Source organism: Phocoena sinus, chromosome 9, assembly GCF_008692025.1.
Source record: "Phocoena sinus isolate mPhoSin1 chromosome 9, mPhoSin1.pri, whole genome shotgun sequence".
Classification (NCBI taxonomy): Eukaryota; Metazoa; Chordata; class Mammalia; order Artiodactyla; family Phocoenidae; genus Phocoena; species Phocoena sinus.
The window spans coordinates 42661642-42688027 of NC_045771.1; the positions used below are offsets into that span (position 1 = coordinate 42661642).

General features: G+C 38.9%; 1 protein-coding gene across 1 annotated transcript in view; it reads left to right on the top strand.

The window, feature by feature from the left end:
* The first annotated feature begins 280 nt into the window (after positions 1-280).
* The window catches only part of TBX20 (T-box transcription factor 20), a 52262-nt gene continuing 26156 nt past the window's right edge, over positions 281-26386 (top strand). Inside the window, exons 1-6 of the mRNA XM_032643079.1 lie at positions 281-796; positions 4207-4465; positions 5474-5638; positions 10056-10164; positions 13828-13986; positions 22994-23070. Coding sequence (XP_032498970.1) covers positions 670-796; positions 4207-4465; positions 5474-5638; positions 10056-10164; positions 13828-13986; positions 22994-23070 — 896 coding nt within the window. The 5' untranslated portion in view covers positions 281-669. The remainder of the gene's footprint in view (positions 797-4206; positions 4466-5473; positions 5639-10055; positions 10165-13827; positions 13987-22993; positions 23071-26386) is intronic.

Here is a 26386-nt window from a genome sequence, read left to right on the forward strand (position 1 = left end):
CGAACGGGTGCCATGCTCCAGCGGGCTGCTGAGCGAGGCCACGCGGACGCCGCGCCCCGGGCGCGCCCTCCCCGCCCGGCCCCGCCCCCGGCGGCGGAATCAGGAAGCGGTGACGTGTGGCGGCGCTGACTGGCTGCGGGCCGCGGGGATCGCAGCTGCCAGCAAATTAAGGCGCAGGGCGGCGAACGCCCGGGCGCAGTGTCCTCCGCGCCCCTCCGCGCTCGCACGGCTACGCTCCCGCTCCCAGGCAACCACCCCATTTTAGCTGCGCTCGGCCGCTCCGACTGTCCCCAGAGTGGGGAGGGAGGAAAGACGTGGAGCGGGTGCTGCAGGACCCCTGGGCTTTGCGCAACTGATGCTTGTCTCCAGCTTCCGGAGGCACAGCCTGTGGTCCTACGGAGCGTCCCGGTGCTTGCACACCTAGCTGAGACCGTGGTTGGTCCTCTCCGGCTAGTTTGAAGTCTCTGCGGCTCGAGCCTCTTGCGGTGGGGGAAAGGAGAGGCCGGTGTGGAGCTCTCGGGAGGTTGGGGCTGACTCATCTAGAGTCCCCGACTTCCCTGTGATTGCACTTGGAAACTTTCCGCTGTGTTTCAGTCTCTGTCTCTCTTGGGGAAGCTGGACGGCAGTTCAGCAGGCCAGGTCCCTGGCCAGGACCGCGCACTAGGGGCCATGGAGTTCACGGCGTCGCCCAAGCCCCAGCTTTCCTCCAGGGCCAACGCCTTCTCCATCGCCGCGCTGATGTCGAGCGGCGGCTCCAAAGAGAAGGAAGCTACGGAGAACACTATCAAACCACTGGGTAAGTCGCGTGCTAGACCGTCGGGGTGCGCAGGCATGGGAGTGCTGCACATTTGTCTGTCCCTCCGTTCCCTAGCTTCAGGAGGCTCTCGAAGGTGGCCACCTTTCCCAGCTCGCGGCAGCTCTGAACCTCAGGCCATAGACTATACGTTGCGGGTGGGAGATTATTTTTCTCTTAGGCCCGAATTCTTTAGGGACTTCACAGTCTGTTAAATGCAACCGGTTTCGTATCTCGTACGTATATCGCTAGTCGCTTTCCCTACCTATTTTTCTAGAATCCTTATGTCAAGTCAGACATCCGGTGTGTGTAACTTTGTTGGGATAAAAACATTTAGGGGATAAATACTAATAAAACCCCTTTTAATGACTCAACAGGATTTACGATGCGTGTAACACCTGCTTGTGCATTTGAAACCAAGGAGACTCTGACTTCACAAGAAACTAGTTTAATTTTGTTTTTCCCCCGAGTTGAATAGACTACACAAAGTCAGCTCCTTAAGACAACTGTCAAGTGCTGTAGAATAAGCCAATTGTCCCCGCATGAACCATTTTCTTCACAGAAGCTCTAGACTTATCTGTAAGACATCATTTCATAACTGCCGTCATTTTCAGTGGAGGTTGGCAAAAACATTAGCCAGTTACCATTTCCCAGATTCCTCAACTTTTAGCTATACTGTTTATTTAACAACCTTTACCATTTATAGAAGACACTACTCTCAGAGTAAAGGGAAAAAAGGGACTATATTCCCCTTACCACAAGTGAATTGTGTGGGAAAGAAACTGCTGGAGATAAGTGTTTTAAGTCCCTTTACAACTGAGGGTTTACAACTGAGGGCGAAAGAAGTGTTCTCATCATCACCTCTTGGGTCCCCGGGTAATAATTATTCCACACCCTGATCATCTGGTAGCCCTAAAACTGTGGAAAGCATCAAATAGCGAACTTAGGGTAATATTTTTAAAGCCTTTTAAACTGTAGTCAATTTTTTTCTTCCTTCTCCCTGTCCTTCTCAACATTTTAACAGCTCACACCTTGAAACAACAATAATAATATAAAAGATGAAATGTTAGAGATGAAAAATAAGGGGCCTGGGCAGAGAGAGAAGAGGGAACTAAAATCCCTGCAGCAACTTAGAACCAAGGAAAAGGAAACCGGAAGATCTCCAGAAAACATGTCAAAAAGTCTCCTCCAAGGTTTTCACTCCCTTTCCCTGGTTCTTCCCACCTATCCTCCTATGTAAATCTAAACCGGCCGAAGAAATGGAAACAACCAATCAGACAAACTCCAACTGTTTAGAAAAAAATTCACCACCAATTTCAAAGTTACGTTTGTGGCACTTCCCAACATTATCCGCTCCTATTTAGGGGGCCTCTGAATTCTTTATAAACGCCCCCATTATAATTTGGTAGCTAGCAGGAAAAGAGGATTTCAGGTTAAAATTCCTGACAGAAGTACAGACAGTAGACTGGGAAACATGCCAGCTTCAGCTCCACTGTCATTACAACATTGCTTTCCTTCTCTACTCTCCTGAGAAAAAACCCACCTTCCTCTGAATTCTAAACTATAAAACCATTCACAGCTCACGGTACCTCCACCCTCACCCCAGTCTGTAAAATGAGCATCCTCCCTCCCCTGGGGCTTTTGAGACCGGCTCCAAAAAGAACCAGAACCGTTTTTCAATTGTCAGAAGGCATTCTAGTCCCTTTCAGGGGCCAGTTCAACAGAGCACAATTAGCAGCTGTAAGCCAAGGACTCGGGCATGTGAAATACCTGTTAAGAGAGAATGAAACACTAGCGAGATGCTGAAGAAACTGTAGGGTGGAAGTCACAAGTGTCTCATTACTGCTCATTTAAACACGTTAAATCTACTCAGAAGAACCACCTCAGACGACTAGATCATTAATTTTTTTTTAAATTGAGATATAATTGACATATAACATTGTGTTAGAGCATTTCTGTATCATTTTCTTCTTCCTCCACTTCCCAACCCTGACCACTGGTTAGTCTGGAGCTTACAGCATTTGCGTTTTTCAATTGTCAGAAAATTTCTAAGGCTACTTGTTAATTCCCTATAAAGATGTTATGTGAATGTGTTTCTGAAAACATTAATAAAAAATATGATTTTACCATGGCATGGTTCTCTTTGAGTTTGAAAACAGAAGGATAAGATAATTTGGTTATTCTTAATTTAAAATGCTTCCATGAGTTGGATTATTCTTCTAAGAGAAAAGAAGGTAAAAATTCTCTATTTCCTGCTTGCCTGCCCCAAGTCAAAAGAGAAATGTGAGAAATAAAACATTATATGTGTGTGTGTGTATGTATGTGTGTGCGTGTATATGTATATATATATATATGTATATATATATAACTTGTTTCAATTCCTTGAGGGCACTTAGAGTTGTTTGAAGTTCAGTTTCACAATGGGGATTCAAGTAGTTTCTTTTTTAAAGGATGCAAGATAATTGGGACAATTACAGAGCTCCCCCTGTATTCCATCAAAGTGACTGGTGTAGTCCCAGGCCCTTATCATCTGTGGGGGAGAGTGTTTGGTTCGTAGGCAGTGGTGTTTCAGCTTGATGGTAGATGGCAAACTGTTCTTCCTACTTCAATACTCTGCTCTTCTGGGTTTGGGGTTCTTTTGCTCACTTCCAAAACGTTCTTGAGAGAGAGAGAAATAAACATATCATCCCTCAAGTACTTGTTTCAAGCCCGGTCCAAAAAATTGGCCCAGAGATTGTACTCCTGTGATTTAACAAGCAATAAATATGCTAGTCTTTCATAGGATCTCAGGCTGGGAGGGAAATTATAAAAATGCCCTAATGTAACATCTGAAAGCCTAGGAAACTGGGAGCCAGGCAGAGAAGTGAAGTGATAATTTTTTAACCCCCCAACACCCCTTTTTCACTTTTTCTTATGGGGAGGTGACTCCAGGAGGGAAGGGAAGTTCCTCTCAAAGTGAGGATGGTGCTGATTTCTTCACTCCCTTGATCTCCCTGCAGAAAAGTGTCCTCTTTGTCAATGAGGAAGAACTGGCACTAGAGCCCACAAGCTGTGAAGTCTAGAACATGGGAGGGATAACAACAGGACTACTTGCTTTTAATTCTTTATGATCATGCCTTTCTCTTTATCCACTCCTCGCATTTCTGTTCTCCAAAGTGGGTTTCAGTAATGGTGGTAACAAATCATGGTTCTAAAACTCACTCATTTGGTTCCGTAAGCAAGCAGGAGCCATGTCACTTCCCAGGAATTTCGGGCTTAATTTATATAGTGATGGGTTATTGCTGTCCTTCTGGAGATTCTGTGCCTAACTTTTCCAAAGTCAAATCCAGGAACCTATTTCAGTTGTGCTGTTCTCCTTTCTGTATCTTTGCTTGACAGAATTAGCTGTCATTCTCAATTCTCTTTGCCTGCAGAACAATTTGTCGAGAAGTCGTCCTGCGCTCAGCCCCTGGGCGAGCTGACCAGCCTAGACGCTCACGGGGAGTTTGGTGGCAGCGTCGCGGGCAACAGCAGCCCATCTTCCTCCTCTCTGTGCACTGAGCCGCTGATCCCCACCACCCCCATCATCCCCAGCGAGGAAATGGCCAAAATTGCCTGCAGCCTGGAGACCAAGGAGCTCTGGGACAAATTCCACGAGCTGGGCACAGAGATGATCATCACCAAGTCTGGCAGGTTGTAGGGGGGCTTGTCGAGTGAGGAGTGGGGAGAAGGGAATAGTGCCCTGGGTGGCAGAGGGAGTTTCCAGGAACTGGGTGAAACTCTACTGGTCCTGAGCTCCAAGAGGAAGCTTCGCTCAAGGAGGGTTTCTTTCGGCAGACTTGCTTTTGGAAAGAGCTGCTGAGACAGATGTCCAGGCATTTGCTTTCTTGGGATCTGGCAGTGGGAAGCCCCACCCCTGCCCTAAGGGCATGGGACTGGGATCTCTGGCCCCCTGCAGCCTGGGATGGCTTCTGGGTGCAGGGTCGGCATCTGGAGGGAAGCAGGAACTCAGCTCATGCCGGGGTACAGGGCGGGCTGCTGGGTGCTGTGAGGGAGGCAGGCGGTTTCCCTTTTATCAGCCTCAATTTGCAGAGGCTCCCATTAAAAACTAAAATGAAAACCCGGGAGGAAGAATGAAATTTGAAACGACCACACTCCCGGTAGGAAGGAGCTCTGGTGCAGGGGGCCCCTTGGCGCCGCAGTGGGCTGATTCAGGGCAGGCAGGAAGTCCCAGGTGCAGGCTGCTCCTGGGACTGGGGCTAAGGCTCCGGGGGTCGGTGGCCCCTTGGCGCCTGACTGTTCCAGCTCTCAGGACTCTGGGACACACCGCCCAAAGTCTCCCGAAACGAAACCCAACTTGAGAACCCTGCTCTGGCTTTCTACTGAGGCAAGAGTGAGTTTTCTCCCTGGAAGGCAAGGAGGTTATAGGACTCTGTCTGCTCTGGAGACTTTGGTCTGGGAGCCTAATGGGCTTGATGATTTAGCACAGGATTTTCCCTAATTGCAGACCTTTGGGTATTAATGAGGACTCCTACAGAGATGACACTTAAGATTATCTAGGCTCGGGAGAAGGTCAGTCTCCGTATTCACATCTCTGAATGGCTTTACAGGAAACACAAAGAATTTGGGGGCTGGGTAGGGAGGGAAGGCGGACCCTTTTCCTCCCTCTCTAATTCGGGTGATTCTTTTTGTCTGTGTCAGGAGGATGTTTCCTACCATTCGTGTGTCCTTTTCCGGCGTGGATTCTGAGGCCAAGTACATAGTCCTGATGGACATCGTCCCTGTGGACAACAAGAGGTACCGCTATGCCTACCACCGGTCCTCCTGGCTGGTGGCTGGCAAGGCAGACCCTCCGCTGCCAGCCAGGTTTGTGCCTCCAGATTTTCCAGCCAAGCAAAATGTGTATTAACCTTGCTGGCAGACTGTCTCCTGCCCTGGTTGTTTGAATTTTAAGCAGGTCTGTTTTTAAAGCTGTGAGTTCTGGTAAGAGAGCTTTCCAAGCCCAGACACTCCAGGATTAACTACACAAAATATGGGTTAGTCTCTGAGAAAGGCAGGAGTTTGTATGCAGAACACTGCCTTTAATTTTATCTTTCATCATAATTCATTTCAAAGTTTTTCTTAAATTTCAATTGGAATATTTATTAGAAATCTGGACCCATTTCATATGGCATCCATCATTTCTATTTGGCTAACACCAAACAGAATAAACCTACTGATGAAGTGGCTGCCCTAAAATCCTTTTCAGAAGTGTGCATTTTAGTAAAGTAGTAGTTGCTTATAGTAAATATTTGTTATAACGTGGTTATAACTTCATAGTAAATACCATATTGGTAAAATGTGGTTGTTTTTGACCAGTAAAAGGCTCAGAGATTTTTAAGTAAGAAAAGCAAACTCTTTTTTTTCCCTCATTATAATAAGTGGATAAATGTAATTCAACATCAAGTTAATATTCTTCTACTGAATTTGTTTTTCTCTTTCTGACTTACTTCACTCTGTATGAATATTAAGGTCCATCCACCTCACTACAAATAACTCAATTTCATTTCATTTTATGGCTGAGTAATATTCCATTGTATACTGTATGCTAACACATATATGTGGAATCTAAAAAAAAAAAAAAGGTTCTGAAGAACCTAGGGGCAGGACAGGAATAAAGATGCAGATGTAGAGAATGGACTTGAGGACACGGGGAGGGGGAAGGGTAAGCTGGAACGAAGTGAGAGAGTGGCATGGATTTATAAACACTACCAAATGTAAAATAGATAGCTAGTGGGAAGCAGCCACATAGCACAGGGAGATCAGTTCGGTGCTTTGTGACCACCTAAAGGGGTGGGACAGGGAGAGTAGGAGGGAGACGCAAGAGGGAGGAGATATGGGGATATATGTACATATATATATATATATATATATAGCTGATTCACTTTGTTATAAAGCAGAAACTAACATACCATTGTAAAGCAATTATACTCCAATAAAGATGTTAAAAAAATATTCTTTTACTGAGAAATTACTCAATATATTAGGTAATGACCCAAACAAAACATGTTCGTTTTTGTGCTATTCAATGGTAATGTTTTTCCAGGAGAACTCCATTTTAAAAATTACATGCAAACCTTTATTGCTACTGCCCAAATGAGCATTCTGGGGGAAAAAACCCAGCAAGTTCTTACTTACGTGAATACTAATAGTTTAAGAACAGGACTCTAACTGCATACTTTAATACAAACAATGAATCTTAGCTGACTTTACATTTAGGGTTCTAAAACCAAGCCTTACAGCTTTAAAGTTGTTTTATGACTAAGTAATTTTTATAATTGATTGGAAGTTCATATCAGAGCTAAGAATTTATTTAAATGTACAGGTTTAGGAACTCTGAAGTTATAGTTCAAAGTATGGTTCTTTGTTAGTATCTAGTCTGGAGTCTAAGTCAAGGCACAGAACCAACACAGTTTACACATACAGTTCAAATGGAATATTAAGCTTACTTAGTGGTTGATCATATTATTGAACTTACAGTATATTAAATACACTAGAGAAGAGATTAAAAGAAGCCTCTCCAAGTTTTCCATTCCCACAAGAGACTAGGAAGGAGATCTTCCCAGCCCTTCCAAATTGGTATATTAAATAACATATTAAATAATTTTTAGGACTAAAATTTTTTTTAAATGTCACTGATTTTTTTTTTAAAAAAGGAGCAAGATTTACAAATTTACAATAGATATTTAAATGAATATAATTAGTGTTCTCTACTATTTACTATTAACTAGCCAGTTCACATTACTCTAGAGCTTCTTTCCAAAATTTACAATTTTTTTTTAAAGGGGGGAGAGAGAGGAAGAAAGAAGAGAGAATGAGAGAAGTATTTTAGCAGATTCCTAACCATTTTTACAAGCAAACCCCTTTTCTTTTTTTTCTCTAAGTCTTTCCTTTAAGAAGTTAATCACTCTTATTTAGCATACATTTTCCTCCTATCTGAAGGTATGGGGAACTGGTGCAGGCCAGTTGGAAATATGACATGCCTTGTTTATGTTACTAATCTGTTCTGGCTGGAAAAGGAAAGCATGTACCAATACACTATCTTAACTGAAGCATGTTTAAGCTATTGCTGGAATTTTAAGTCCCAGAGGACTTGAGAGAAGCGGGGCTTCCTGTATGCTTTTTCATTCATACTAGTTCAGCTTACTTATATTGATATTAGATTGAAATGTTTTGTGCATTATAGGATAGAAATATTCTAGATCATATAAGCAACTGTTCTTTATTATTATTAAAAGACATAGTGCTATATTTTCTAGCTTCATATGGGAAAGGTGAAGAACTTGGGAGGTGATCATTTTTGAACTGATGGTAGAAATTCCTTGCAGTTCTAGTTCTTTGAAGCACTTTATTTTAGACTGAAGTTTATCAGTCAGCTGTTCCTTATCAGAAGAAATGATGCTTGACAATATCATTTGATCATAGTAATGGAAAACACATTATATATGACCTAAGTAATGTTATATTTTCATATAGGACATTTCCTTTTTTTAAAAAGTAGTCGATATTTAAATAAATTAATCTTTATTAATGTTATCATATGTGGTGAACTGATACTTAAAGAGGGACCATCTCATCAACTTCTAGGACTTTAAATATTTTTGAACCTTTTTGGAGGAGTGGGTAGGATATGGTGCTGATTAGTAAAACAACTGCACCTATAAAGTTATAGCCTTGGAGGGGTGACACTTGAAAAGCTATTATGGTTGTGTCATCAAAGAATACTTCAATTGAAAGGCAATTTTGAGCACTCCTTAAAAAAAAAAATCAAACAAACAGGCAGACAAACACCTACGTTCTTGTATGGGTCTGGTAAGAATCTTTAGTGCTGTCAGCCTGTTTTGTGCTTTGCTTCTTGTGGGCTTTGTGAGTTGCAGCACGTGCACCCAATTCTTCTATTCTTAGTCCTCTGTGTGACAAACCACGGCATAGACTTCTTGTTCTTTACATGAATATGTTTTTTATTTTTCCTTGTCTTTGCCCCAACCATAATATTTGTTTAATGATAGTTATAAATATTCTACACAAAATATAGATATAAATAACCCATTGCATGGATAAAGGAATTTATCCCATTAAATCAAGGATATTTCCTTCCTCTATCATTAGTTCTATGACATACCTGACTTCAGAAACGCTTATGTTGAGTGGATACTAGGATTGTGATTTACAAAGAGTTGTACTTAGTGTGAAGCTTGCAGGCAAAACAAATGACCTGCATTTAACTGTCAGTGAGTAAAAGATTGCCTTGAACATAGCAGCTGATCAATAAACGATAAATACTTGATAAGTATATTTTTTCCCATCAAAGCCTTTTTTTTTTGCTTAGGCTGTTAGATAAATACATTGAATAATTTGAAGCTTACCCAACTTGTTTTCACTCTCCTTAGTGAGCACTTAACTAGGTGATGATGAAAGTAGTAATATTTAAAGTACCGGGAGAAGCAAACAGACTATGTGATCTGTGGACTATTAAAAGTTCCCCAGGTCACTGTATTAAAATTATTCTGTCTTGTTTATAAAGAACATGAACTTTAAATTGAATCACCTTCAAGTTTAAATGAATAGATTCTCTAGAATTGTTTCCTCTTTTAAATTCTTTGTCTTCATTGCTTTTTAGCAGTGCTTATACTAGGAATTCATTTTGCAATTAGTTATAACCTAGTCTTTCTTTTGAAAATATCTACAACAATAGGATTTTATATTTGACAGAAGCAGACTAGTAGTTGATTAGGTTGATGGGAAAAACCCACCTTTAAAAAAATGGCTTGTTCAGCAAATAGCAGCAAATGTATTAAGTACATTTTATTTATTTATTTATTTATAATTGGACTATAATTGCTTTATAATGTTGCGTTAGCTTCTGCTGTACAATGAAGGGCATCAGCTATATGTATACATATATCCCCTCCCTCTTGGACCTCCCTCCCACTTGCCCCCATCCCACCCATCTAGGTCGTCTCAGCACTGAGCTGAGCTTCCTGTGGGACAAATTGGGAGATTAGGATTGACATATATATACTACCATTAGTATTACCCCTTTTAAATCACTGGTACACAAAGAAACACATTTAGATGTTTCAGCATTATTTTGCTATTGCTGTATTACTAAATTTGAGATTATACAAGGCAAATAAAATTCACTTTATATGAGATTTTTGTGTTCCTTTAGAATCAGAATATTTTATAACCCAAAGAGATTTTTTTTTAAAGTCTCAATAAAATTCTCTCATAATTTTCTTAGGCTGTATGTACATCCAGACTCTCCTTTTACTGGTGAGCAGCTACTTAAACAGATGGTGTCTTTTGAAAAGGTGAAACTCACCAACAATGAACTGGATCAACATGGCCATGTGAGTACAGTGCTTGGACTATGCGGATTCCCTGGGATGGAATGGAGAAACCACATAAAGCTTCCTCCCTTGATGTCTCTTCCTCTCTCCCTTTCCCCCTCCCACCCTCCAGCTCTGAGTCATTCTATGAGAACATTAATATGTTCTACAGGGAACCTTGACTGCTATTGTCAAGAGGTCATTTACAGAGATGCTGTATGCCATTTCTATGCAAGAAGGTCAGGGACCTCTGGCACCATGGATTCCTACTTCTGCAACTGCTTTAACACCTGCACCAACTAAACAAAGGGAATGTGCATTTTGGAGGTTACTACAGCCCATTCTTGGATTAAACATCTAATTTCTATCAGTGGTATATCAGATAACACAGCATAAAGGGAATGGGGCTGAGACCTCCTATGGGGGTTTCCCAAAGTATGTTGTATAGAATACATTCTTGTGCGATGCAATGGGGCAAAAGGATTTTATGTACAAATAAATGTGGGAAAGTGCTGTTAGCTCATTATATATCCCCTCTGTAGAGAGCCTTATGAATATTAAAACACAATGAAGTCTTGCAGTTAAAAACAAAACAATTTGATTTTACATCAGTAAGGAGTTCATTAAAATGTTGAAGAAAAGAGAAATTGGAATTCTTAGCTCTTATCAACAGTTAATAGAACAAATAGCCATTGACACAGGCTTTTCCATATTTGCTAAGACTGCTTTTTAAGGAACTATCTATGCTGTTATTTCATGCTCTTAAATAAAGATTCACATTTTTAAAAATCTGTTTTAGATTTTATGCTAAGAAAACTTTAGACAGACATGCATGCTTCTTTTTGATGAGGAGAATACTGTTTCTTTTTTTGCCTTGCTTGCCAGAAAGCACATTGGGATTTTCATAGTTGCTTTCCTTGGCTTAGATGTTCTGATATAATTATTCTCTCTCTTATCCCCTTTATTAAGGCTCCTGTTACTTAAGGTTTTAGTTTTTACTGGATTTATGCAGTTCAGAAAAAGAGTTTCAAAACTTTTCTCAAAAAAGACGGTTACACACAGTTAAGAGAGAGCTCTAGACATGGTTTCAAATGGTTGATTGAACCTGGAACCAAGTAAATCACTTCAGGCACTGCCACCATCCATATGCCCACAGGAGATCTTGTTTATCTCGACCAAGTCAGAGTAACCAGGTTAACTAACAGCTCTGCTGGTGGCACTGTTGGGATGTTGGAAGTAGGTTAACAGGCTTCTGTTACTTGATGTATTGGAAAAGATAACTGACTTTTTTTACCTTCAAGGATGTTGGCAGAATTGTCCTTTCTTTCAGATGTTTTCATTGACAGATTTTTTTTTTCAGGCTAAAATTTATAAAGTATCTGAGAGACATTTTCTGTAGGCCCATGATCACTCTTAATGTCATTCATATTAAAATTTCTTGGGCTCCACTGAAATCTTTGCAGAGATAAATGAAATTTTTTTATGGTTCTAGTATTCGCCAATGTGAAACTTCTATAAGAACTGTTTGAGTTTTTCCAGAAAGACCTGAGAATTCATTTTGAGATCAGTTGTCCAGAACTGATATGTTTTCCTAAATATTAGCATCAGCTTCATGGATGGGAATAGCACTAAGCTATATTTCAGGAGCTCTGGGTTCTAGTCTGATTATGCTAAGATTAGACCTTGACAAATTGTTTAAGTCTTACATGGTTGCTAATATCCATTTTAGCTTTAAAATTTTATTATTTAATATAACTCTTTGTTACCAGAAATAGTGTATTCTGAAGAGTACCAGGAAATATTTTTAGATCCTGTGGTGTTTAGCCAAGTTCTTTGAATCAGTCCTAAAGAAGCCCCCTTTGTAGATGCATTCCAGGAAAATTTCTTATTTCCAGGAATTTATTTCTTCGATGAAACAACGTCTACATTTTTATCAGTGTTTCTTAGCCCCATGAAAGCTTGAGCAGAGGTTCAAGGAGCCCTGGGATCTGAGACTCAGTCTGCGGTCTGAGTCTGTCCAACACCCTTTCCTAAAGGAAATTAATGTGGGAGTGGTATGAGGAAGAGGGGACCTTATTTAAAGCTTAGGTTTTTTTCCATTGTGTATGTGTGAGTGTGTGTGTGTGTGTGTGTGTGTGTGTGTGTGTGTGTGTGTGTATGATTTGAAAACTCTATCTTCTTAGTAGAACATATAATGAATGGTCAGGTTTTTCTTATATCAGGATTAGGAGGCAAATGTTTACTTCTGTCACTTCAAGTTTATTCCAGTTTTATGACTGAGCATAGGTATCTTGAACTCCTTGGAATAAATGCATTACACAAAGAAATAACTTTTTTTAAAGTTTCTTTTGATTCATTTGAACGTCTCATTTGTTTCAGTAATTCCTATTCAGGTCTGGGATCATAAAAAGATGGCATGTTCAAAAATTCAATGCCAGTTAATGCCCTGTAACTTTGTTGGCTTATATCTCAGCATGGAAAGAGATTGATTCTGTATCGGTTATCTCACAGTGACTAGTATTTAACTCTTCTAAAGTCAACCAGTGTTAACACTCACCCACCACACCCAAGTTAGCCAAAGAACAAGAGAGCAACAACACTGCATGCCATTGACCCTCGTCCTGCCACAGCATGTATCAGACACCTCCCCTGAGAGCCAAGCTGTCTGCTAGGCCCTTGGGGTGAAGGGCATACATTGTAAGCCCTGTTATCCCAGGAAAGACATACCCAATTTTGTAGATTTAGGTAGCTGTCTGGGTTGCGGGGCAGGGGGAGATGTGGAAAATCTTTAACACCTGAAAGTAAGTTTTGTTGCTCAAATTTCATAATGGTAAATTATATTTTATTTAAATGATACATGAAAAATACTGCCTTGTTAACAGGGTATATTTCTGATCTCTAAGTACCAGATAACTTTTAGCAGCTATGGAATGGAAGACATCCATCAATAACATTCTTATTTAGTTTGTAACTGGAAGTCAGTAATCAATGAAGTTGTCAGAAATGATGACGACGACAATAGTAATACAGTTTACTAAGCACTTCCTATTTGCTATGTGATTTACAAGGGTTACAGCGTCTGATCCTCACCACAACCCCTGTGAAGTTAATACTGTTCTTGCATTTATAAGAAAATGAGGTAAGAGAGGTGAGATCACTTGGCCCAAGATTAAAGAGCTAGAAAGTAGCAGATTCAGTATTCCAACCAAGGTCTACCTTATACCACACTGCCTTTTAAAATTGTTTTATTCCCTCCGTCCCATCTGCCACCCACCCCTCACCCCCCACTGCCCCAAATAACAATCTAGCCTCCTCAAATATGTAATTTCTTACTTTAGAAAATTTAGAGACATACTGCCTTTGGTCTAACCAGACTAAAAAACAAAAAGCATTTTTTAAAAAATAAACATCCTCCAGATGACTTTTTCCTCTATCATTTTAGAAAGGACACTTGAAACAACCTGTATTATTTACAGTTGGTTTGGTAAAACGTGATTCACAATACTCTGCAGTATCATGTGAAAATTATTTGCGTGAAGAATGGAAAGGGTAGATCCTAATCTTAAAACTGCATTTGACACAGTAGATTTTATGGTTCTTTCTTTGCCTCATTGTAATTTGGCCTGTTTATTAGCACTATAAGTACTTAAAATCCAGTACTGTACTTCCCACTCTTTGCTGCAGATAATTTTGAACTCAATGCATAAGTACCAGCCACGGGTGCACATCATTAAGAAGAAAGACCACACAGCCTCATTACTTAATCTGAAGTCTGAAGAATTCAGAACATTCATCTTCCCAGAAACAGTTTTTACGGCGGTCACTGCCTACCAGAATCAACTGGTGAGTATACCCTTCACAATTTATTTCCCGAATAAGATAAGGCTTTAGGAGAGTTATCTTCTTGGAGAGAAGGGCTATCCCAGTATTCAAAACAGAAATTCACTTTGGAGAAAGCTATGGAGAATCAGCCCCAGGACTTCCAAATATGTTGAGTATCCATGGCTCAAGGTTATGAAGGTCTGTATTACACCATCTTTCTTAGAACCTTTATACTCCTGGTCAGGCTGTTCACTGCTCACATGTCCCACCCAAACCTGACCCAATCTGCCTTCTCAAATTTTCTCAAGAACATTACCTGCTTCCTTCTCTTTCTGGTAGAGCTTCATGACATGTGTTACCATACACTCATTGCTTCATAAAATTTAGAAGTTCAGTTTTTCTGCTAAATTAGCACACGTAGTATGCTAGCCAACTACCCAAACTACTGATACATTAGATATTTTGTGAGATTTATTCAGCTGTAATTCAGGGTAAGATAATTCTAGTAGAATGATCTTAAATGCCTCTTTAGATAATAGACTGTAGTATGTAAACAGTTGTGTATTTAATTAACATCAAGATATCTAATTTATAATATTGAGTTATATATTTTCTATTCTGTTGTAAATCATATTTAAAATTTATGCATTTCTTCATCCATAAGGCTTAGTCCAACTCTACTGTAAATATTTATCAAAGTGTTGCTAAGGACTGAGTCCTGTTAGATACTTCCCCATGTATTCTTTTTTTTTTTTTTTTTTTTTTTTTTATGCGTTACGCGGGCCTCTCACTGTTGTGGCCTCTCCCGTTGCGGAGGACAGGCTCCGGACGCGCAGGCTCAGCGGCCATGGCTCACGGGCCCAGCCGCTCCGCGGCATGTGGGATCTTCTCAGACCGGGGCACGAACCCGCGTCCCCTGCATCGGCAGGCGGACTCCCAACCACTGCGCCACCAGGGAAGCCCTTCCCCATGTATTCTTTCATGGTCAGCATAATCTTGAAGGCCAGGGGTAACAGTAACATTCTTTAGTGAGGAATCTGAAGCTAAGAGAGGACAAGTAACTTTTCCACAGTCCGAATGGACCAGAAGAATTCCTTTTGATACACTGTACTTTCGTAAAAGGAACTCACATTGTCAGTTTACTCTGGGTTTTGTGTCTTGCTTTTATTTGACTGGTTATAGGTATCCAGGACTCTTGCTCTCCTCATGTCTTGATGTTATATTTTGGGTTCTGAGTGAATACTGTTAGGTGCTGCCTAATAGATGGCTCAGAGTCCAGAGTGGGATGGTCAACCAAGCAAAAATGGTGTTGAGTCTCTCAGGAAAAGCAAGAAGATGAAACTGAAATCCCAGGTAGCCCTACACAGATGAGGAAACAGGAAGTCAGAGAAGGGATGTAGAAAAATGGCCAGAGTGGGTATGTGTCTGTAAGGCATAAGCACCTATAATTTCCATATGACTTTGAGTAGATTTCACTTCACCACTGTGGCTGCCATCTTCTTTGTCTGTAAACTGGAACTAAGAAACAGACCATCTTACGGAACAACTGTAAGGATCAAATGAGATGCTGTGCATAAACATGCCTTTGGAAATTGTAAGGCACTCTGTAAATAAAGCACGTGGTGACTGTTGGACTGTCTCTGGAATGTCCAAAGAGGATTTGCCACCATTTGGATTTTTAAATGTTAGTGGCAACTTTTCAATGAAATAAATGAATGCACAAATGTTTACTATTTATCTTTAAGTAAAAGCAAAGTACTATAACTTTTTAATTATCCTTAAGATAACAACACAGGAGTGGCAACTTTCAGAGAATGCCCAAGCTAAAAATTTGTGTAAAGACTGAAGCCCACAAAGCCCTAAAACATAATGCTATTCCTCTTAGAATCTGGAACACTGACATCAACAATCCCATTTTTAATTTATTTGAGGACACATGTCATACAGGTATCACAGGATCTAAAGAGATTCCTGAAACATTTAATTCAATTTACACTAACTGAATTAGTAGCTTTTATATTATAAAACATCAGATTTATACTAATACAAGAAAACCTGCTGATGTTTGAGAATGAAATAGAAACTTGTCATATGGAAAGTTCATTGCTTTTATCAGAATCCTCTGTAAAGGGAGCCAAAGCAAAAATAGGTAACTTGGGATTGTTTAGTGAAAATTATGGGCAGAACAAAATTAAGGAAAGTTCTAAGTATAACACCTTAGATTTGGTTTAATTGATAAAGAAGCAATCCTGAATAAATATTGGCAGGACCTCTCATATCATGGAACACGGAATAGGAGGTTATTATCTACATAATTATAATAACAGCTAATATTTGGGTGCGCAAGGCACCATTTAAAGTGCACTGTCTTATTTAATCCTCACAATGATATTATGAAATAGGAACAACAATATTTTTATGTTGCATTTTACAGTTCAAAGAATGGAGGCATGGAGTTAAATAACTTATCCGATGTGACCCTGCTGCTCCCATCACAGATATGAATCCAGGTAGTTAGGTTTAAAAGCCTAACCTCTTTAGGTGCTTGGTGTCCCCAAGAAAGGGGAACCTCACCTCCTCTCAGCTTGTGACGCTGATGGATTCAAGACATCCTTTTTAGAGGGTTTCAGTTCTTTATGTTAATCTCTTTTCTTTTCAGCAAGTGCTCACTGCTTACCTGCTGTGTGCAGGGAGCTCTTCACACTGACAGCAGCCAGTGTAACAAGATGGTAATCAACCTATATTGACAGTCAAAATATCCACTGGCATTAGCTGTTTCTAATAGGAGCCATATGCTTTAGTGACATTACCTCACTGAATTCTTTTGTTTCCACTCAACATTTATCTAGAAAATTTTCAAATATCCCAAAGTTAAACAAATGGTAAAATGAACCACGTATACTCTCCACCCAGATTCAACAATTAACATTTTTCCAATTTGCTTTACCTCCCCTGCCCCATTTCTCAATCTCTGTACATGTACATACTTTCCCCCTTCTCACAACCATTTGAAACTAAGATGCATGCATCATGATACTTTACCTGTAAGTACTTCTACAAGTTTAGACTGACAATAAGATTACTTTGTAACCACAGTATCTTTACAAGATCTAAAATTGAGTTCATATTAAAAATTTCAGGATGGACCTACAAATGTCTTTATAGCCTTCCCCCCCTCACCCCCGCCTTTGAACTAGTATCCACCTAAGGTTCATGGTTTGGATTTATTTTAATTTAGAAGAATCTCTCTATATTTTTAATCAATATCTCACTTAATTCTGACACTAATCCCCTGAATAAGGCCCCATAAGCCTCATTTTGTGGATGAAGAAACTGAGGTTCAGAGTGGTTAATACACTTGCCCAAGGTCACAAATCTGGTAAGTGAAAGAACCATCTTCTGGGTATTAACTCCTCCTTTTTGGTAGCATCCTGCTGGATTGCAAGGCCAAGAAAATGACCACTGACAGTGTCAAGGTTGGGAAACTGAATGTGAAAATATTGCTAAATTAAAATAGGCTAAGATTCTAATAAACACATATCCCAACACTAGTTGCTCCTCTTGAAAATGTTTATTTCTAATAAAGATTATAAATGGGCTCAAAATCCACCTACCAGCACCTAGCTAGCTTTCACTGCATCATTAAGTGTAACGATTAATATGATTAGTATATATCATTTCATTGCTAAATAACCCACAATAAGTGATTAAATTCAGTACTGCTTTTCTCAATAGATCCTGCCATGTCTGAGTTTATTTCTGTGCACCCACCTTTAAAGCCATAATCCCTAGCACAATGCTGTATGTGTGTGTGCTTTTACTTAAAGATAAATAGTATAACATTTGTGCGTTCATTTATTTCATTGAAAAGTTGCCACTAACATTTAAAAATCCAAATGGTGGCAAATCCTCTTTGGACATTCCAGAGACAGTCCAACAGTCACCACGTGCTTTATTTACAGAGTGCCTTACAATTTCCAAAGGCATGTTTATGCACAGCATGTCATTTGATCCTTACAGTTGTTCTGTAAGATGGTCTGTTTCTTAGTCCCAGTTTACAGGCAAAGAAGATGGCAGCCACATTGGTGAAGTGAAATCTACTCACATACATATTTGAAATTCAATTAATAGTCAAAAATTTGATTTGGTATACTAATGAACCATTTTTGCAAATGGTTTATAGACCTCATAAGACCAACTGAAATTCATGTGGGGTGAATAAATCATTTTGGGGGTTAGTATTTTCATTAGTCTTATACAGTTTTCTAAAGTTATCCTTGATTCTTTCTAGGCCTCCTCACATTTACTGCCTTTTCACTGCTATACCATGCTTGTCTACTGATTTACCCATAATAAACATAAAATAAATATATAGGAAATAAACAAATATGTACTAAGTACAGTATAAATATTAGAGTATTTTCATGCACAAAGAACAGGGAGAAAAGAGAGAAGATTTAAAAGTTCATACTTAGGACCGCCTTTATATCTCTTAAACTTTGGATAGACATTATTTACATATATAGTAAAAGCCAAATCAAATTTTCCATTAGAATTCGTGAAAAAGCTTCTCATTTATTGTGTCTGGTAGTTTTATTTGTAAGTAATGAAAACGGGACCTTTTTTCTATTTTTTCCTCTGGTTTTTGTGAGGAAATGATTGCATTTCTTTACATTATTAGATTAAAGCTAAATACATTATACTTTCAACAAACTATTTTATAATTTAAGATTTAAAGGTCATACATTGTTTTTGAGCAGGCAAGCCATTGCTGTAAAGTTGAAGTGTAGGTCAGGTTTCATTTTTAAATGCCTTTGGACAGATCTTTTCCTGATAATTGGAGAAATGGTCTCTGAGGGCCAATTTCACCTTGTGGCTGGGAACCCCAGCTATATTCACAGTCCAGTGATATCACATGGAATAATAACTACTAGAAAAAGTCCCTTTCTCTTTGGTGCAGCTGGCAGTGTCAAAATCTGCCCTCCACTTATACATATATTTATCTGTAGAGGAGATGTTGAAAGAATGAATTTTTTTGGTTAGGAAGTGCATTATGTTCCATATTATTAAGATAATACATGAAAAAACAGGTGTATTTTGACCACAATTAGTCAGTGATTTGCATATATGTACATACACTTGAAACAGGATTTCTTAAGCACATATTGCTGTCCTTGTTAATTCTTCTTCCTCATAAAATGAAAAATATTGCTGCTTTTAAAATTTGTTGTTGAATCATAAAGACATACTTGTAGTTTCACATGGGTTCTCTACATACGTTTTTGGTAGCTATTTTTGGATCTTTCTTTTAGCTTTACCTTTGACATGGGTGATGCTGTTCAACAGCTTTACAAGCTGCAGGTATTCTATATTAGGAAAATGATGTCCAACTGACATCACTGTATATAACTCAGGTCTTTCTCTCATTGGTTCTCAAATACGTAACTTTTTCGTTCTCCCATATTTCATAAAGGGATATAAAACTATATCTGCAGAAATGAATTTCTTTCTATTAACTACTGGTTTTTATTTAAATATCCATGGAATAAAATCTGTGCCTGACCTTTTAAAAGTGCATGATTAACTAGAATGTTAAAACTTTGCTATTTAAAAATTACTTTATCTTAAAATAGAAAACAAAATGCTTTTTATGTAGACTCAAGAATTTCACCTAGTCTATAACTGGTAAACATATGAAATCATATTTCTGACTGCTTGTCCTGGAAGCAAAGTTCAAAAAGACATTTCTGGGGTGCTTATTGTTGGTGCCCCAGTAGATTCAGAGTCTAGTGATATCACAGTGAGCACGGTGGGCTCATTAAGAAGTCTACCCACAGTTCCTGTACTGCTAATCAGTACTCCATAAAGCCTGTTCAAGACTGTAGTGGTTAGTTCAGGGCCCCCGTACAATTTTAGTAGCAAGAGATCCATTCAGCTTTTTTTCTCTAACTTCCAAAAGCAATTTTTTCCCCTGGAATTAGATTGAATAGTCCATAGAGAAAGTAAATATCTGGTTACTCTCTTGAGCTCCTTTTCTAATTAACACACTAAAGTTAAATCACTGCTGAACCAACTGGTAAATCTAGCTGTATGAGTACATCTTGTACTATTCTTGAAACTTCCCTTCAGTTTGAAATTATATCAAGTGTAAAGTAAAAAAGTTACCATTGATACTCTTGGAGATGATGAAAGAAGGACCAAAAAGATACTGGAAAGAGAAAGTTCTAATAAATGAAAGAAAATTCCAAAGAAATCTGAAAACTTGTGTTGAATTTGATTCACTTCCTCATTCAAAGTTATGGCAGTCATACTAGATATGGTGACACATCAATTGAGCAACTAACACACACACACTGAGAATATTTATTTTCTACGACAACTCCACAATCAGCACATTCTGAGCCAACAGTCTACCTCCTGGAAATATAAATAACAACAAATACAATTCTCAAAATCCTTTTCAAGGACAAAGTGGATCAAAGGTGGTTCTTTAACTGTTATAACAGATAGATAATATTTTCTATTCTTTTAGTTTATAAAGACTCAAACAAAGCTTGATATGGTTCACATTTTTTTGTTATATTTAGTAAAAAAATTTTTTTTGGCTGCACTGCGTGGTTTGCAGGATGTTAGTTTCCCGACCAGAGACTGAAACCGGGACCCGGCAGTGAAAGCGCCAAGTCCTAACCACTGGACCACCAGGGAATTCCTGATATGGTTCATATTTTAGAGGGATGGCTGCAAAAGGACTTCGTTCAAAATTAGTTTCTCCATCAGATATTATTTGCCTTTGTCTCCAGAAAATGTTATCCATTGGCAAATCCATTCACTTTTTATAAATGAGCTTGTAAGAATTGAACTTGAAGACTTAACTTTATTGCTGTATCTTACAGTTTCAGTTTGAAGCTTTTATCTGGGTTTGGTTCACACTTAACATCACCTAACACTGCAGGGGACGTGGTGCCAGCTTCTTTAGTGGCACTTAAACCACTTCCAGTTCTATGTATGCCTCTGCCTGCTCCATGGAATTTTAGGGACCATGTGATCTCATTTCTGTTGATAAATTATTGTGAAAGTGTTTTCATGAACTATAAAGCACTTTAGAAATCTAAAGTATTTTCATTTATAATTATTCAGTAGAAAAAGATAAAGAAATCCCACTTTTGAGGATTTAAAAATCTTGTTGGTGTTTTACAATTCTAGAATATATTGACTGCTTGGGCTTTAGAAGATGTTGTAATTATTTCAAACAAAACTTTTTATCTTTGCCCTGAAAACTGACCTTTAATACTAAATCCTAGTCTGAAAGAATGGCTAAAATAGACTTCACCCTTTAGAAATCCATGCCCTTAATTAAAGGGGTGGCTGAGTGTGAGAGAAGGCTCTCTACAAACTCTTGATGGCCACACTTTAGGGGCAACCTCAGTGGTTCCTGTATATTTCTTTCTATGCACACAAAGTCCTGTTGCTGTCCATTAAGAACAGGTTTCTTACTTATATAGCTTATTTCCTTCACTGTTTACCATTGTCCATTAACTAAGCTGAAAAGGAAATTAGCAATTTTATTTTTGGCTACTCTAGAGTGAATGTGCATGGGACAATAATGAGCATTTCTGAGGCACTGTCAAGTGCCCTTAAAAACTAATATCAAAGAACCAATCTTACAACTTGCCAGTGTTAATGATAGAGAAGTGCAGTCTCTCTGGTAAGGATAGTGTGGGAAGTTCTATTTTAAGTGAGGTAAATAGTTTTTTGCAGCTTGTACATTGGTTAGCTCACATTAAGAAAACTTGAAAAGTAAAAAAAAAAGACTGTCTTTTGTAATGAAAAAAACAATTCTTTAGATGTTAATAGTTTAAAATGAAAAGTAGATACACTCTGATCAAAGTGAAAGTTGCTTATTGGCAAAATAGTATTTCAAACTATTATATATATATATCTCAAAATAGATATATTTTTTATTGTGTTTATTCCTTACTTTGAAAGAGGAAGGCATGCCGCCCTCAATCTATAACTTTTTATCCAGATTAAGACTATTCTGTGTGTGTCTCTCTTTCCAAAGATGAATGTGGGTTCTCATTTTGACACAAATGAGCTATGACTCTCTTTAAAGGTGTCTGTGGTTCTAATTCCAATAATTCTCCTCCATTCCTTTTAGCTCTTAACACTCAGAAATTTTGCAAGTAGAGCATCTTTTAATCAATGTTTTATTTATTTATTTATTTATTTTCTTTGTAACCTAACATTTTTCCGTGAAGGTGCAGTGCATATATTTTAATGGATCTTTCTACATTAATATTGTGAGAATTATGACTAGCACAACACAGACACTTAATACTTCAGACTATGATTCTTATTAGGAAATATTTTTTTTCCATATAAGCATAGAGTCTGTAAGTAACATTGTATGGGAGGATAATAAGAGACCCACTAATTTGATTCTTAGTCAGATGGAAAGGGGAACAGGGGTAAATTTATATGCTTAAAGCTTTATATCATGTATTTATGTCAGGTATTTCATATAGTATTGAACATGAAGTTACTATTGTGGTATCCATTATGGTATATATCAGTACCCATGGTATTAACAAATGAGGCTGCCAAGTCAGCATGAGGTAACATTCTTGTTTTTATTCCCCATTACTCACCAATGCTGGCCTTCTAGACAGCTTCCGTATTCCCCAGTCGAGCTCTAGCCTTTCACTGCTCTCTCAAATACTTCACACGGCAGCCACACTGTTTGTAAAAGGCCCCCATTTCAAACTGTCTCTATCCATTGACTTCCAGACTGTTTTAGGACCAGTCTGTCCTCAACTACTTCCTTCTCTCTGAGGGCTTCTCTGACCATTCCACCCAATTTAGGCCTCTTGTGAACTTCCTTAGCAATTTTAACCTCTATCACAATACTGAGAGACATTAAGATATTCTTGGGGTGCCATGATGGAAAATGAACAAACTTTTTATTTCTGATTTTATTTCCTTGACCATGGAAATGATACGGTTTTGTTACACTTTCTTCCCTTTCCAGATAACCAAGCTGAAAATAGATAGTAATCCTTTTGCCAAAGGATTCCGGGACTCCTCCAGGCTCACTGACATTGAGAGGTAATGAGAATTTTCTGTTTACTTTTTTGCCTAGATAAGATAAAGAGAAGCACTAGTTTGTAAGAGCACACTCCTTTCAACACCAAAGAGCCATAACCTCACTGTATAGAGTCTCCAATACTCTGTATAGTCTCCAGTTCTCTGCCCCACCTTCCCTTCCAGTTATAAACCCTGTAGATATGCAACTGCTTAAGCTTTGACAGCTGCAGCAGCTGGATCTATTCTACACTCAATTTCTGAGTGAAGTGGTTTCTTTGGACAGGACATTTTTTCAACGGGGCTTCTTTGTTATCAAAGACACAGTCCTCTACATGATATTAAGCTTCATGTCTTGAGTGGTAATCCACAGAGAAATAGATTCTTAATAGCCTTTGCCTTCTGGAGTGCATATATTTGTTAACATAAAGACTATAAAGGTAGTTTGGAATTTTGAAACAAGGAGAGGCAATTTAAATCAAGGGGTATATTTTACCTACAGCATAGACTGCTTATACTTAATAGGAAAGCTATCAGATCTCAGGACCTTTAAGAAGGCAAGTGACAATCATGTGCCGTAATTTACCCCACTTTTTATTTAATTAAAATGGTTCACACGGTGTGAGACTGTCTACGTGATGAGTAATGACTATATTGAGGTGCATAGTTTGCCCAAATTAATGTCAAAAAATGTTTTTTTTCAAGGAGATTATTTGTAGCCCTTAAACATACTATGTAACTTTCTGTACTTATTCTGTTTTGTTTTTGGTGAGCACATTTAAGTTCCACTCTCTTTACAAATTTGAATTATATAATACAATGTTATCAACTGTAGTCACCATTTCACACATTAGATCGTCAGATCTTACTCATCTTCTGTATCTGATCTTTTATGTGGCCTGGAATCTTTTGACAGGTGGGGTACCCTAGCTTTATCTCCAAATCTTTGTGTGATTTCCCTATCGACTGCTACGTGTTTCTGCCACACTCTTTGTTACCTACCACATGGTCACATCTGACCTCAGCACTTCTCTCTAACCTGTCCTGGAAACTCAAATTAAAGGATGATTACGTGTTTTAGCAACATCTGTCTTATCCTTCCCTCATCCTTCCCAAATGGCAGAGCATAGGCGTGTGGTTTTGACTTGTGGGAACAGATATAGAAGCTCGGTGGGGAGACAAAGTATCCAGCAGGAGAGACTGAAAGTTGGGTAGAACTGTGGCATCTGAGTAGAAAAGATTAATTAGTTGGAGTGCTTGACAAGTGACTGTGGGGTACTGAGAGATCAGGGAAGGAAACTTGAGCTTGTTGAAAAATCCATTGCAAAATGCAGAGAGATGGCAAGGAGATAACTCTCCAATTAGGTGGGACATAGGAGTGCAAATAGGTCATAAGACCCAAGTCAGTGAGAAAATGGTATCAGCAGCGTGGGTGACAAAGGAGTCCATTTACAAAGGCTACTTGCATTTAGGTGTGGCCTTTTTTATCTCCTATTTCTGGAGTGCCAGAGGTACTGATTCAGACTGGGTTTATGCAAGTGGGATTTTAATATGTGAACTTTTTCTCCGTTCTAGTCAGGGGTCAGGCAAGAATGAAAACAGTGGCTCTGTCGGGAAGTAAGTGATGTGTTTTTACAGTGGGCATCATATCTTCTGTCTCAAATCAGTGGATGAGCATGGTATATAGAGACAAAGTCATGGGTTAGAGCCCCAGCTCTGCCTTTTCCTGCCTGAGTGATCCTAGAGAAGTCACCTAACCCCTGAGTCTGTTTCCTCATCTAGAAAAATGGAGAAAATAACCCTGCTTACTTCAAAGGTTTATTGTGAGAACCATGTAAGATGACATTTATGAAAGCACTTCTAAATCTCAAAATGTAAAATAATTATATTTTATTAGATGAGCATAGTTTTACCCCATCCAAGCTACTTTTTTTTTTTTTTTTTTTTTTTTTTACAGTACGCGGGCCTCTCACTGCTGTGGCCTCTCCCGTTGCGGAGCACAGGCTCTGGAAGCGCAGGCTCAGCGGCCATGGCTCACGGGCCGAGCCGCTCCGCAGCATGTGGGATCTTCCCGGACTGGGGCACGAACCGGTGTCCCCTGCATTAGCAGGCGGACTCTCAACCACTGTGCCACCAGGGAAGCCCCATCCAAGCTACTTTTAATAGTCTTAATAAAGCTACTCCTAGAGTAAAAATAGCCCCTTTTGTTGCACTTGTGCTCATGAGAGACAAGTACCCAGACTCACTACCCTTTAGAGAGACGGATTTGATAACACACGCAGCCACATTTTCCACTTATTTAATAAACATCCTGATGTGGGGAACACTCACATGTACATGAAGCTAAGAAGCTTTCAATGGTCTGAGGGCCAAGAGAGCATCTTATGTGACTAGCTGCAAGTTTGCAAGATGACCTAAGTAGTGTGAAATTGGCCAAGGTTTTGGATTTCATTTCCAGGTATTTCAGTCTGAATTTTTTCTAAGCAGCCTTTGGGGATGGGACAAATCAGATCAATTGATCTTTGGAGACCTAAAGAAATTAAATTAGTCTGGAGTCAGTTACTGCACTAAACCATCTAGTAATTGAATTGCTCCTTGTAACTGACTGAAAACAGCCCTATTTGTAACAATATAGAGAGCTTTTTTTAATAAGAGATCTGAGAGAAAAACACATCTTTTTAGGACATGATGACAGAAATTGCACTTTTCTAACCTAATTGAATATGATGTTATAAATATGTGACCTTAATGATTTCAAGTTTCCTGTTCTAGATTTACAGCTACTGTGTGGGACATCCAAACAAAAATGCCTTTAGGATTGGATCTGTTTGCCTTATACCTCTAAACTCACAGTATTATTCTTTCTACATCTGCACAAACTTTGAGGATACTCTAAAGGGCATTCTGGTTTTCTTGCTCTCATTTTATGAGGTTCCATTCAGATACCTGAATGTCTTACATACTTCATGTGCAGGCTTCTCCAGGGACAGCATCTCCCTCATTTATAAAAGGCAACTCATTACCAAAAGTAGAAAGTGTTTTCATTAGATGCTTTGCATATATACCTACAATGGACAGCCAAGAAGCAAATCAAAAGCTCAAAGGGATTTCTTAATATAATCTAATTTATAGTTATTTAGTTCAGGGAAAGAATTATCTGCTGGTGCCATATAATAAATAACTTACAGACACTCTATCAGTTGGTTTTTCGTTTGTGGGGAGGGAAGGGGCACTTTGTATAGTAAGTGAAGGCATGGTATTACTTCGGAGAAAGGAGAAATGACTATGAACATATTTAAATGTTCAAAATTAAGTTTCTTCTGTTAAGTTTTTTTGTTTG